The following is a 14,986-nucleotide window of genomic DNA, read 5'->3' on the forward strand; positions in this document are numbered from 1 at the left end:
CAGTTGATACAATTTTAGAATTAATTTATTTTAACTCAAAGAAAATTTTATATATAGCATTATTGTATTGTGGGTTTTCTCCTCAACTTACAAAAGTTATACTTGTTCATCATAATTATTTTGAAAGTTTAGGAAAAAAAATTTTTAAACTTGGGGAAATAATATCTCACAATTCTACCACCAAATGGTGATCTCTGCAAACACCCAGATGAATCTCCCTCTAGTCCTTCCAAGTATTCCATTTAGGAGGCTAAGACTATGTTTGTAAGCATGATTTTGATTCTAACATTCATCCTAAACTCTATTATATCTCATTAAAATCTCTCTTTGCATGGTGCATACACCATGATTTTCTTAGTTATTCTCCTGATGTCGAAATATCACTTTGAGGGTGCTGAGGCAGTAGGGCCAATTGAGCCCAGGAGTTTGAGAACAGTCTGGGTAACATAGTGACACACTGCCTCTACAAGAAAAAAATAAATAATTAGCTAGGTAGGGTAGTGCACGCCTGTAGACACAGCTCCTTGGGAGGCTGAGGTGGGAGGATTACCTGAGCCCAAGAGGTGAAGGTTGCAGTGAGCCATGATCATGCCACTGCACTCCAGTCTGGGCCCTGTCTCAAAATAAAAATAATTCTAAAATGAAATACCTTTGTGCATAAATATGTATCTGCATTTGGATTATTTCCATAGTATCTATTCTTAGAAGTGGAATTACTAAGGTATGAATACTGTGAAAGTGCTTGACACATGTTGCCAAATTGTTTTCCAGAAAGTTTATACTAATTTACACTTCCATTAGCATTATTTGAGTGCTTTTTTTCACTTTACCTATGCCAGAGTTGAAATTTATTACTTTAATTTTTGCTAACTTCATAGAACAGAAATAAGACTTTTTTCTTAGTGAAAGTGTTGAATCCACTTTTTTAAAGTGACTATTTAAAGTAACAATTTTGGCTGAGTTCTGTGGCTCACACCTGTGACCCCAGTGGTTTGGGGGGCTGACTTGGGAGGATTGCTTGAGGCCAAGAGTTTGAGACAAGCCTGGGCAACACAGCAAGACTCTGTCTCTACAACAACAACAACAACAACAAAATTAATAATAATAAAGCTACAGCTTCATTTATTCTGCTAATGATTTATGTATTTTGTAAATTTATCTTTTGGGTTTTAGTGCTTTTAAATTTTTGTTGATTTGATGAGCTCTTTTATTTTACATATTAGAAATAATAACTGGTAAATGATAGTAAGTGTTTAACAATCAGCAATCAGTCCTTTTCTAGGATAAAAGAAAGCCTGGTTTGTAGTATTTGCTTATTTCTATGGTGTAAATACTCCTACTATGATTTCAAACAACCAGCAAGATGACACTGTACACAAAGATCAGAAGAGATGTATACAATCCACCTTCACAGACAGATCCAGGCTGCTTGCAGTATATCACTGAAACCATTGGCAATAGTATATGATATAAATTTTTTTCAGTTTGCTTTTTCTATCTTAATTGTATTTACAATGTTTTTACAAGTTTTACACAAAGGTAAATATTCAAATATTTAGCTTTGTAATTTCTCTCATTACTGTAGTCATCCCACCTTCATCTGTGGTTTCACTTTCTGTGATTTCAAAAATTTCCAAAAATATTAAATGGAAGATCCCAGAAATGAGTAATTCATAAGTTTTCAACTGTGTGCTGTTTTGAGTAGTGGGATGAAATCTTGCACATCCTGTTTCATCCCACCCATGGTGTGAATCATCCCTTTGTCCAGCACATTCACACTGTCAACACTCCCTGCCCATTAGTCACTCAGTAGCCTGTTGGTTATCAGATCAACTGTTGAGATGAGGTATCACAGTGCTCATGTTCAGGTAACCCTTATTTTACTTAATAATGCCCCAAAGCACAAAAGTAGTGATGCTGGCAATTCCACTACGGCAAGGAGAAGCTGTAAAGAGCTTTCTTTAAGTGAGAAGGTTGAAGTTCTCAACTTAATAAGGAAAAAAAAAATTGTATGCTGAGTTTGCTAAAATCTATGGTAAGAACAAATCTTCTATCCATGAAATTGTGACAAAGAAAAAAGAAATTCATTCTAGTTTTGCTGTCGCACTTCAAGCTACAAGAGTTACAGCCACAGTGTGTATGATGTTATAGTACATTGCTATAATTGTTCTATTTTTAGATATTGTTAATCTCTTACTGATAAATAACTTTATCATAGGCATGTATGTATAGGGAGAAACAATATATAGAGAGTTCAGTACTATCTGAGGTTTCGGGCATCCACTGGGGGTCTCAGAACGTGTCCCCCTTGGATAAGAGGGGACTACTATACTTCTCAGACTAGAAATTTCCAAAATAATCTCCTCTATTATCTGTGACTTTTATGGCTTAATTTTAAAAATATTTTAGATCCATTTTTTTTCTGAAATCTATAATGATATATGACATAAGGTAAGGATCTAAATTAATTATTTTCTGAGTAATTAGAGACCCCAACCCACTTGTAAAATTACTCCCCTATTGATCTGTGTGTTGCATATAGAGTATATTCCTTTCTTACACTTACCAAGGTCTTCATGACATCACAGGTAGCTATGTACCTTTACTACACTGATTTACTTATCCTTATTTTAGAAAATATTTTAGTATATAGTAGAGTAAGTTTCCTTTCATCACTAACTTTACCAAAACAGAAAACAAAATACCTGCATACATGCAAAAAGACAAAAACCAAACTCTGGTTCGTGTTGTTGACACTTTTACATCTTCAATTAAGGCTTTATTTACCCTTGGGTTGTCTCAATCCCAGTTAAAAAATGAGCAAGAGTCTGTCTGTGTTCTTTGAAATTCCTATAATTTATTTGCTATAAAAATTCTTCCTTTCCTAGTAAAATTCATAGCCATAGTTTAAACATAATTTAGGACTTTGTCAAATATAATACTTAAACTGAAATGTCTCCCCAAGTAACAGATTTGTGTTTTCCAAAGGCCTACACAGAACTCTCACTTTTTTCCTTAGTAAATACCAATTTCTTATATGTCTTCACTTTACATTGGAATTTATTTGAATGTCAAGTATAATACAATTTTTTTCTATGGACAAGCAGAATTTTTTTTATTTTTTTAAATCAATGCTTATAAATGGGTACAAAAAATTAAAAACCATGGTTCTTGGGACCAATAGCCTGGTGGTACAAGAAAGTCAGTTCTATTTCCAGAACACCAAAACACAATAAAGACATGACTAACAATATTCATGGACAAAATCTGGACACAAATGAGCTAGAAATCTCTCATATTCTCTAAGAAATCTAGATAAACTCTTTTGCATTGTGTATTAAACAGGTTGATTGAGATTTGCTTGCACTATGTTAACTTCACTGTGGTTCTGGTTCAATCCATAAAAAATCTTGCCTGACGCCATATTGAAAAAAATCCTTTTCCAAACTTAGGGCACCAATTGTGAAACGCATTTTTGTGAAAAGCTTTTATGTTGGTGATGGCCAATGGCAACCCATGACCATATCAACACAATAAATATGTTCTGTTTGGTCCATATATGGTTTATAAAAGATCTTGAATAATATGCCAATATTGTTAATTTGAGCAATTTCATATAAAATCTGGATTTCTAGCTTTCTTTAAAACACTATTGAGATATCTTTCCCACCTGGCAATAATCAGCTAGAATCAAACCACTGCTGTCCCTCAGATAAATTAGCAGAGATCAATTCTTTCTGAGCTAGGACTCTTTCACTCATTTACACCATCAGCCTAACTACAAAACACATCCAATTAGGTAACCCCTGCTTTAAATGATGTTTCCTTATCATGTGTGATGGGAAATTAATGGGAAATTTGATTCAAAATTACAGATTTTAGAAGACCAAATAAGAGCTCGAGATCAGGCGGCCACAGGAACTAACTTTGCAGTACAGGAGATAAACATGAAACACCTACAAGGAGTTGGAGATCTTCGAGGAAGAGTAGCCAGGTGAGAAGAAGCATATTGACTAATGTTTAACAGTCAATTCTTGGCCAGTGAATTCTCATTTCCAAACAAGCTCCATGCTGTAGAAAAAAGATATGGTCTACACATTAAGCTAAACTAATGAGATGGCAGTTGAGAAAGTGTACCACAGAACTTTGAATGCCTCACGCTACCTGTGAGATTCAAAGTTTCTGTAAAGACCCCTTACATAGTTTGGTTCCAATGGAAGTGACCAGAGTTTTGTCTTTACAGCCTCAACTGTCCAAATGCCAACAGCTATACATAGACACACCTTCATAACCATGTACGAAATCCCCATATATGTCAAATGCTAATGAGTAAAACTTTTAAAATATACAAGAATTATAATAGTCTGATGGGATTTACTGCCAAATGGATAAAGTTTTGAATAACATCTTTTGTACAGGATTTCTAAATCAAAAGAATTGATGGTATGCAGTTCAGCAAATATGTGTAGGTATTGAGAATGGCAGGACCACTCTGGTGGACACGTCAAAGATGACTTGTGAATGGGTGACTGTGGACACCTTTCCATCTCTACATCTTTTGCCAGTACCTCATTCCTCTCTCATGTAACACTCCTGTCTCCGTCTGGTTAATCCTCTTGGAATTAGATAATTACTACCTAAGACAAAGCTCTCCTAGAGTATTTACCCATTTAATTCAACAAAAATGTATTAAGCACTCGTCTTATGCCAGGCCGTGTGATAGAATTCAGCAACATGTTCTCCTTTCTATAGCTGTTCACAGTCTACCAGGGAAAACAAGCTGTATCAATAACTAATGAAGTGAATGCTATACTAAAAGTCTGGGAGGCTATGGAAATGTCCAAATCAGACCCACGCAGAAGAGAGGCTTCCCAGGGGAGGTGACACTTGAGCTGAGTTTTAAAGGATTTATAACAGCTAACTAGACAAGGAAGAGTGAGAAAGACACTTTACCGGGAAGAATAATATGTGCAAAAGAACTGAGAGAAGGATCCTGTGACATGTTCATGGGCCTACCTGGGAGAACGGCATTTTGGTTATGGCATTTTGGAGCAGGCATTTTGAGAAAGTTGGGACATGAAGCCAGAGAAGCAGTCCAGACCTGGAAGATGAGGGGTCTTGTAGGCTAAGGTAAAGAGTTCGAACTTTATGTAGAAGGTTATAAATGACCACGGGGGAATTTTAAGTAGGGGGTGGCATATCATGTTTTGTGACATTCTAGTTGTAGTTGAATTGGTAGGATACAAAAGAGGGTGTGGAGATCAGAGGAAGGCTATTGTACCAATCCAGGTGAGAAGTGGCAAGGCTAAACCAAGGCACTAGCCATGAAAGTCCACAGCAGGGGACAGACAACACAGACATTAGGGAAATAGAATCTACAGGATTAGTGCATGAATAAACATGGAGGATGAATTAAGCAGAGGGAGGTCAAGGATAATGACCAAAGTTTCTGGGCTTGGAGACTGGTTGAATACTCTTGTTATTCCACGGAGAAAGAAATATGAAATAAGGAGCAATTATAACAAGGAAGTGGAAAGAGAGACAGGAAGTAATAAAGTGTTTGGTTTCCACCATGTTGTGTATGAGACGCCATCAGGATATTAACTGAAACGGGCATGGAGCTCAAAGGGGAGGAAGGGAGGAGGTGTCAAGGATGCCCAGGTTTCTGATTGGCCCACAACATAAATGACTTAGTAGCTTTGGGAAAGACTTTGTAGTTCTGGAGTGTGGCTTCATTCCTGTTAAAAATAAAAGATGCTGTCTAGGAAATAATACGTATGTTTGAAAAACTCTAATCAAAGAAAAAAAATCACTGTTGGCCCGTCCACAGAATAAAGAGGTGAATTTATATTGTATATTAATATATAAATAATATATATAGAGAAATATTTATTTCATTATTTAATATTTGATCAATACCAAAGAAGTTTTATAATATTTGGGTAAGTTACAAAACAAGATAACAAATATCAGCAAACCCGCAACCCTATTTAGGTGTGCCAAGATTTTACAAAGAAGATAAAACCAAACATGGTTTCTTTGTTTGTTTCTTTTTTGAGACAGAGTCTCGCTCTGTCACCCAGGCTGGAGTCCAGTGGCACAGTCTTGGCTCACTGCAACCTCTGCCTCCCAGGTTCAAACAATTATCATGCCTCAGCCTCCTGAGTACCTGGGATTACACATGCATGCCACCATGACTGGCTAATTTCAAACATGTTTAAAATGAAATATAATTTGGTTAAATTTGGTGGTATGCTGATGACGCTCCTACCAACTATTTCTTTCTGCAAACCACTTACAAACCAATTATTTTATTTTTGTAAACCCTGTTCTATTTACAAGACAAAATAGCAAATGGATCTCAAAGAAACTAAGAGATCAATGAAATTACATCAAGATGTGCAATTCTTTTTGCTCTGATAGGTTTTTGCTTACCTTCCCCTTCAATCATAAGCAGTAATTTTAGGACAAGGTCTTATTTTTCCTTGAAATGTCTCCCTATTATGGAAAATTTCTAAAATCTCTTTGGCAATCTGAGACAGAATTTGGCTAAGAGCCATGAGACTTAAATTCACCCTCCTTCTCCTGTTCCTTTTCTGTGCCTTTGCCAGGCAAATGACTAATGGACAAGCTAAGGCAGATTGATTACTGTCTTTCCACATAGAGGGACCTCTATTCCAATTAGCATTTTGGCATAAGTAAAATTAAGTTAGTTGTTTTAACATAATTGCTAGCCAACATTTTACTGCTTCATAAATCAGTCTCAATATTTAATAACTACAATGAGATTTGAATTTTACACTTTATTTCCCATGGCAATACATTGCCATTTAAAAGTAAGTCCTCCCAATGAGACGAGGTTCTCAAAGTTGCCAGCCTGCTTTTGACACCTTGTCCTTTATTTAATAGGCTAGAGGCTTGGGAGTGTCATCAGAGAGAGGACATATCCCTTAGAGATTCAGATGAAGTGCAAAAAAGGAAAAGGCGAGCATGCGAAGGGCACCCTAGGGATGCATATGACTTACAATCCATAGCAGCAGTCTGAGGTCAACTTTCTAGCCCCATTTGGCTCTTTAGGACTCCAGAACAAACCTACATGTGGGGGGGAAAATAAGATAAATTTTGTTGATTTGTGATTAAACGCAAAATCATGTTCTTTAAAGAAACATATAGTGTGGATATTATCAACTTTTGACCACTTAAGAGGAAAGAGTCTTGGTTACAGAGGGCAGACTAAAGACCTTTTATTCCACTCCTCTTACTTGAGACAACTCAATCCCAGTGAAAATGAAAAAGGAGGAAAACAAAAACTCCATCTTTAATATAATATGGAAGTTGCTGTAGTTAGTAACCACAAACAGAACACACTTACCAAATATTGTGACATTTGGACTGATACAGTCCTTCTCAGATTTTAAACATAATGATTTCCCACTAGTCAACAATCATAATTTTGAGAGACATTGGCAAAATGGAATCAAGCAGCATTACTTAGAGGCTCGGGTGGGTCATCGGAGGAAGACGACATGTCCCCTTAGAAATTCAGGTCAGCAACACCGAACAGCTGGGAGGTATAGCCAAAGTTGCAACCACGTTCTTTATCATTCCTATCATCTAGGACCTCCCTCCTTGCCCACTTATACCTGAGAGAAACTGGCTGAAGTGCAACAGGCTGAGGAAGGATAGAGATTTGATACTGCAAGCCTGAATAGAGGATGCGATCTACCTGCCACCAAACACACTCACTGATCCTCTGCAGGTAGCAGAAACATTCAAAGACATAATAGTGATTGTTAGAATGCAGTCATGCATATGAATCACCTCCACTATCATCCCCAGATAGACAGAAGACAGATAGATACATGATAGACAGACAGATAATAGATACATAAAAACATAAGCAAAAGACTAGTGAAAATACTTAATGAAGGAATTACCCAGAGAAGTATAGGAAGAATTCAAACCAAAAGTTCTCCCGGTTTCAAAGAAATTAAGAACAAAAGAAAAAGAATTTTACTTTTTTTAAAAAAGGTTACTTGTGAACAGTCATATGTAATTTGGCCCTTCCAAAAGCCCCACTGAATCTACAGTAAAAAGATTTTCTCTTTAAAATATGAACCCATAAGGACTGGGGATATCAGCATAGAAGTCTTGGAACTTAGAAAGCAGATGGAAACATGAAAACTGCCTTAGCAGAATGAAGGCCAATTTTAAAGTTGTAGGATAAGCTGAGAACAACCTAACTCTATGCAACAGAATTCTCAAAAGGCTTCAGGCCCTTGCCACTAGGGAGAGGAACTGAGAGAGGCAGCGAGAGGAAGGGTCAGAAACCACTGTAGTTTATTATCAACTTGTTATTATTAACTTTCAAATTACAGGCATCTTTTACTTTGATAAAATAGATAATTTTCAAAGTAAGGTATAAAAAGGTTTCCCTCCAAAAGAGACTATCAGATAACAAAAGGAGATAGATAAACTGGATTGCTCAGGGATAGGTAAAAGAAAAAGTCAAGATATTATGAAGATTAATCTACCTTAGAAACTCCTAAAATAGAACAAATGCAACCAAAATAATGAGTTATAAAAGTAAAACATGAGTAAACCACACTAAATGAAAAGAGATACTTTTCAATATAAAAATTATTGTAGAAAAATTGTCATATGACAGACAAGGAAAACTCATCCAACATAGAACTAATAGAAGGCCCTAAAGAAGAAACAGAACAAATTCTTCAAAAAAAATCCTGCATATAAGAGAAGAAAGCATTCTTGAAATACAGATTTGAATCTATAGAATAAAAGGAAACACTGTGACCATGGAAAAAATGATATAAGAACAATGAAACCAAGATATCCTGGTTGAAGTTGCTGAACAGCAAGGATAAAGACTCACAGAGCATCCAGGTAGACAAAGCAAGTCTCATAAAAAAGGAAAGAAATGTCATCACCTCAGACTTCTCCACCTCAATCAATGCTAGAAAAGAATGGATTGATGTTTGTCATGTTCTGAAAGAAAGAAAAATACGTTATCTCAACTAAGTTACCTTTCAATCACAAGAGAAGTCAGGCATTCTCAAGCACTCAAGAACTTGAGAATTCTAGCACTCCTGAGCCCTGATTTTAAAATCTGGATGACAAACTCTGGCCAACCATGGAATAAATCAAAATAAGGATCTTAGAAAAGAAATCATGGTTTGAAAGGATGATCAATGAACGTCTAATCTACATATAAAGTGAACATTAAATAACCATAGGCATTCTAGTGACAGAACACAGTGCAAATGTCATAAAATTTAACATTTTTAAATTAGCAAGTTTTTTTTTTTAATGTTGAAGGCACAAGTATATAAATTTATTTATTTTCTCATTTTTTGGCATATGGTCAACGATAATATCTAAAGTTAGTAATATCTAAAGTTGGTATTGAGATGGTAGCTGTGACAAGTATAACAATTCCAATCTATGATAGCTTTTTATAGCTTCTTTTTTTAGATAAGAAATCTCTCTCACAGTGAAGAAATACATATCTGAAACTCAGCAGTTTCTTCATTTCTCACTACAATTACCTTTTCTTAGGTTAAAGTAAAATTAAATGTAATATTTTAAAGTTGATGCATGTAATATAATCCCAGTATTCTAAATTATGTTTCTTCCTTCCTATCTCTATGTGTGTATATATATATATCTATAAGGACACATATATTTTAAGTATATATGTCTAATGATGAACAGAATGATAATAAAATATTCATGATGTTACTTTTTAAGTGGGATTTGGGAAGATGTTAACCTTTGTTTTTTAGGCATGATATGAAATTTTTTGTAATGGTCATGTACTGTTTTAACAGAAACAATAAAATCACTCTAAAGAAGGAGGAGGCAGAGGAACTCCTTTTGGAATATAGAGTGCAGCTTTCAAAAGCCATGAATCAATCCTTGACTTCAACATGTGGGATTAGGCTAGTGGGTGGTGGTTAGAGGAGGTGAGAATGGATAGGCAGCAACTCTCAAGATGAGTAAATAAATCCTAGCTGCTAATCTTATGTGGGTGCTCCCCCTGTGTCAGGCACTGGCTACATGCTTTGCATGCATCGCCTCCTTCCATCCCTAAATAACCTACAAAGTAACACTATTCAGGACAGCCACTTACAGTTTTGAAGGCTGAGCACTCCAGGAGACACTATCTGCATTGTCAACCATGTGTTTCTGGCACCCCCGGAGTTGTGTGGTAGACAAGTTGTGCAACTGTATGCAGTGACCATGGCATCATTACCCCCTGTTTTCAGATGAGGAAAACTGAAACCTGTAGGCATTAAGAAGCCTGTCCCAGATCATAAACCTAGGAAGTAGCAGAAGCATGGTGTATCTGACACCAGAAACCACATTTTTAACCAATGGCCTCCACTGCACAGACCGTGCTGTCCCTGAAGGTGGGAAACAAGAGAAGGATGGAAGGGAGATGGCAGGAAGTAGTGGTAGCAGCAGCCACACCTGAGTAGTCTTTGGGGCTCTTAATACGGACTCAAATCAGGACGTTCTAACTAACCAACAATAGAGGTGCCATTCTGACAATGACAGTTTGTATATGCAAAGGTGTAAAACATCTTTTGATCAGGAATGTTGTGCCTGCCATCCTGCTCCCATTCTTGATCAGACTAATTCCTAGTTTTTTCTCCCAGCAGCCTCTTCACCTCCACTACAGTCATCTTTAAGGGTGATACTAAAGGGATACCTTTAGGATCTTTTTAAAGAAAATGCTCAGGCAAAATTGCCGTCTTAACTCACCTTTGCCTCAAATCTTTTGCACCAAAAACTTTACGGAAAAAAGATTCATTCTGGGATCCTAAAAATGTTGAAGTCATAAAGCAAACAATATTTATATCACTTAGCGTAATAATATGAAAATGTATTTCCTAATTAATATTATTTGATGACAGTCAAAACAGTTATTTTATAAAATGACAAATATCAAAATAATCCCTGATAACTCAGATATACAAAAGATAAAGTCATTCAGTGCTCTTCAACCTATCCTTCATGCATATGTGAAAGTATACAGAAACTGGGCCGGGCGCGGTGGCTCAAGCCTGTAATCCCAGCACTTTGGGAGGCCGAGACGGGTGGATCACAAGGTCAGGAGATCGAGACCATCCTGGCGAACACGGTGAAACCCCGTCTCTACTAAAAAAATACAAAAAAACTAGCCGGGCGAGGTGGCGGGTGCCTGTAATCCCAGCTACTCGGGAGGCTGAGGCAGGAGAATGGCGTAAACCCGGGAGGCAGAGCTGGCAGTGAGCTGAGATCGGCCACTGCACTCCAGCCTGGGCGACAGAGCGAGACTCCGTCTCAAAAAAAAAAAAAGAAAGTATACAGAAACTGACCATTAATACACTGTGCAACCTGCTCTCTCCCAAGAGAGTCAAGGGTAATGGTTGTGAGGGTGTGGTTCTGTGTGTTATCTTCCCTAATATACTGGGAAGATAATCTTCAACTCACCTCACTAGTTCCTTCTGAACAGAATTCCTTCCCTAAATTATCACATGCAACTTTATGGACCAAAGCTTCATTCATATGTTAGTGTGAATTGGTTTTGTCTTAACATGGCAATGCCTGACTGAGACCATTCAAGGAACAGGAGTTTTGTTTGAGGCTAAAAGGGTGAGAAATTGGAGAAGATGGATTGGAAGATTTTGGGTTGCTGGGGCACCTTTTCTTGCCAAAGGAGAATTGATAGTCCGGGGGCCAAGAAAAGCGGATAAAGAGAGGAAAGTGGATTTAGAACATGATATAAAAGAGGAACAAATTTTAATTTTGCCTAAGCATAGGCAGCAGCCTGTATTTCCAAAACATCAAAATTTGCTATAACTCCCTATGACTAAGTTAATATCAAGCTGAAAATGTAAAATTTCCCTCAGTTTACCACAATATCCCCATCTAAACTATTTCAAGTTGGTGCTCTAGTTTGAGCCAATGCATTCAACCAGGTTTCTCTCTCATCAGAAAGAGAAGAGAAAAATGAAGAGATTCTGAATACACTCCCGTATCTACCAACTCATTCTTCAAATGACTTTAGAACTTTGGCCATCAAATGAATGTGCAGGTGTCTACTCTAGTATTAAAAATGTTATAAAGATATTGATCTCACACCAATTTCCATCTTGCCATTAGATGTGATTCAAGCATCGTGAAGCTTTCTGGAGACATTCACTTCTTCAGGCAAGAGTACCGGCAAATAGAGAAAGCCATTCAAGAATTCATGCCTGCCCTGGAAACTCTTTCCAAGAACTTGGACATGAAGGTAACTGAAAATAGATGGGACTCATATTATGTGTTACTGCCAGTAGTAAGATCATTATAGCTTATCAAAATGCCCAATCAGGTGGTAATCTTTTAAGAGAACTCTTTTCTTCCAAAGGGTGTAATTCTGACAGCTCACTCATGTACACTGTGGGAACAGTCAATTCAATCAACAGATGTTTAATGAATTGTCTGCTGTGTTCCAACACAGTCATCTACTCTAAGCATACACTGCTTGAGTCCACCATTGCTGTTATTTTTTTACTCTCTGGAAGTAGTAAAATGATTTTTACTCAAAGACTATGGAACCAAGGAATATAAACGAATGAATTTCCCATGGAAGCTATTATTATTAAAAGTCCAACATAAATGTGAATTGTTCATGTTACATCCCTGCTTAAAGCCCTGCAATGGGTTGTATCTCTTACAAAATAGCATGTAAGTCCTTTGGTTGGTCTGGATTTTAAAGGCCATCTCTAGACTGGCTGTGCTCCTTGACTCACCCTTTATGTCCAGTGATGCTGAGCTCCCTGTAGGTAGGTCCCCACTCACACCAAGATATTACACATCATCCCCTAGTTCATGCTCTTTTCTGCCTGAAGTGTCTCTTTTTCATCTTCCCAGTCAATGGTTTCACTAAAGTGGAGCCCAATGCCAAGTTTTCTGTGCTCCACTTTGTCACATATCTTATGCAAAACAATCACTTCTCTTCTCCTCTGAAGTCATCCAGGCAGAACAAAGTAGAAATCCTCTGGAAATTGGGAATATGAGAGTTTGGCATTTGATTATTTTTTGGTGGGAGCCAGTTAGTCCAGAGCAGGTGTTACTGAGCACATAGTTTCCTCTAGTCCCATCTGCCATCTGGCTTTCCTTATCTACCTCTTACTCACCCATCTTACTAGGCCCAATAATTTTTAAACTCTCTTTGTTTTTCAAGGTACTCAATCATATCAACAACATATTGGAAAAAAAAAAAGAATGCTGTTTCCAAGTTACATGGTTTGGTATATAAATCTATTAAATACATTTATAGTTTTTATATTTTCCTGTATTGTTATTTATATTTTACTTACTTGACCAGTAAAGAGTCAAGAAAAGTCATTTAAAATCACTAATGTATTGTTACTTTTTTGCTCAATATATAAATATTCACAGCTCTCTATTTTCACAGTGAGTTTTACTCTTCATTTATAAAGATGACCATCTTTGTCCCATTTTTAAATGTGTTTTGCTTTAAGTGGTATTTTACCTAACATTAATATTGCTCTGCTGCTTTCTTTTCCTTTGCCTTTACCTATAATTTCTCTTTATAATAAATTGCCTATTATTTTATTTCAAACATTTCTATCTTTAGCCTGTTTTAAGTGTATCTTTCTCCTGTAAATAGCCACTCAAGGACTGTTGGTTGCCCACCCAACACTTAACTATTCAAATCCTTCCATTACTCCCCTCTTTCTTTCATAAGAACTCATTTTATTAAATGCCCATTCTCCTCCATATGACCACCTTTATTAGCAGCTGAATTCTGTTTGACCAAAACCAATCATGTAGTTTCATTCTCCTTAGAAGTGACTACTTTAGGCATGATTATGGATTGTGATTCTGCATCTATTTTTTAATCCAGTTCTTTTACGTAAAGGAACTTTCTCAATGTTTCTGGCAATTTGGAAGGTGCTCTAATCTTAAATTCTAAAACTAGAATTTGTTTTTTTCCTATCCTTAAATGCCCTAAGTCATTTCACTTGGGATTCACTTGTGTTCATATCAGAATACTATCTGGAAATCTTGGGCCAGTCATGTGTGTTTTCCTCAGAGCCTGATTGTGTATTTAAACATTTATTCAGTAAGTATTTGTTGATCATTTACCATTGATCACCTAATGTGCACTGAGGATATGGTGGCAGTAGCATACCATATCTTGTGTTGTAACTGGAGAGACAATAGAGAAGTAGAGATATAATCAAATTAACAGATTAATAAACAAACTCATGGAAATAGCATGTTTTTGTTGTATCATTAGACGGCCTATGATCAAAAAGAATATTCTACACAACAGAATGGAACACTCCCTATTATTCTTTCCTTGAAGATAATGTAACTATAATACTCATTTGAACATGAGGCATTTTCAAGTGCAATCATGCTTTACGTTCAAATCTGTTTCCCGGCTCCTGAAAGGAATAAAGTATATTAATGTGAATGCTGGTGGTTTTGTTCACATGCACACAAAAAACCCTCTTGTACTTTGACTAGGTGATGCAGCTCTTAGGAAAGATACAGACTGCCAGTTCTGAGCAAACCTCAAAGTTAAAGATGGTCCAGGGGGATTATCGCCACGAAATGAACCTTTTGGAATTCAAGTAAGTGAATAAAAGATTTTTAATTCTGTTAAGTGCATTCCAAAGAGTTTTGACTAATGAAAGCATTGGCATGAAATAAAAACCTATCCCAGGAATTTGAACCTGGCCAAGAAATAAGCAGTGAACTAACACAGAGAATATTCTACACTAAAGTAATTTATACATTATTTATAATAAAACAATTATGAAGATTAATCTTGTCATTCACTTTGATTGTACAATGTCTCAACTGAATTGACACAATCATTTTGGCCCTTACTGTAATTTTTACTTATTATCGATTTTATATTAAAATATCTCAAAGTAAAGCACTATGGAAAATAATTTCA

At 36.4% G+C, this 14,986-nt stretch overlaps 1 protein-coding gene across 1 annotated transcript in view; it reads left to right on the plus strand.

Annotated features, from left to right (window-relative positions):
- The window catches only part of FAM81B (family with sequence similarity 81 member B), a 53,843-nt gene that overhangs the window by 25,934 nt on the left and 12,923 nt on the right, over window positions 1–14,986 (plus strand). Inside the window, exons 5-7 of the mRNA XM_017859685.1 lie at window positions 3,876–3,994; window positions 12,169–12,298; window positions 14,551–14,657. Of these exons, the coding sequence (XP_017715174.1) occupies window positions 3,876–3,994; window positions 12,169–12,298; window positions 14,551–14,657 (356 nt within the window). The remainder of the gene's footprint in view (window positions 1–3,875; window positions 3,995–12,168; window positions 12,299–14,550; window positions 14,658–14,986) is intronic.

This window comes from Rhinopithecus bieti, unplaced genomic scaffold (assembly GCF_001698545.2).
Source record: "Rhinopithecus bieti isolate Rb0 unplaced genomic scaffold, ASM169854v2 scaffold_50384, whole genome shotgun sequence".
In the NCBI taxonomy this organism is placed as follows: domain Eukaryota; kingdom Metazoa; phylum Chordata; class Mammalia; order Primates; family Cercopithecidae; genus Rhinopithecus; species Rhinopithecus bieti.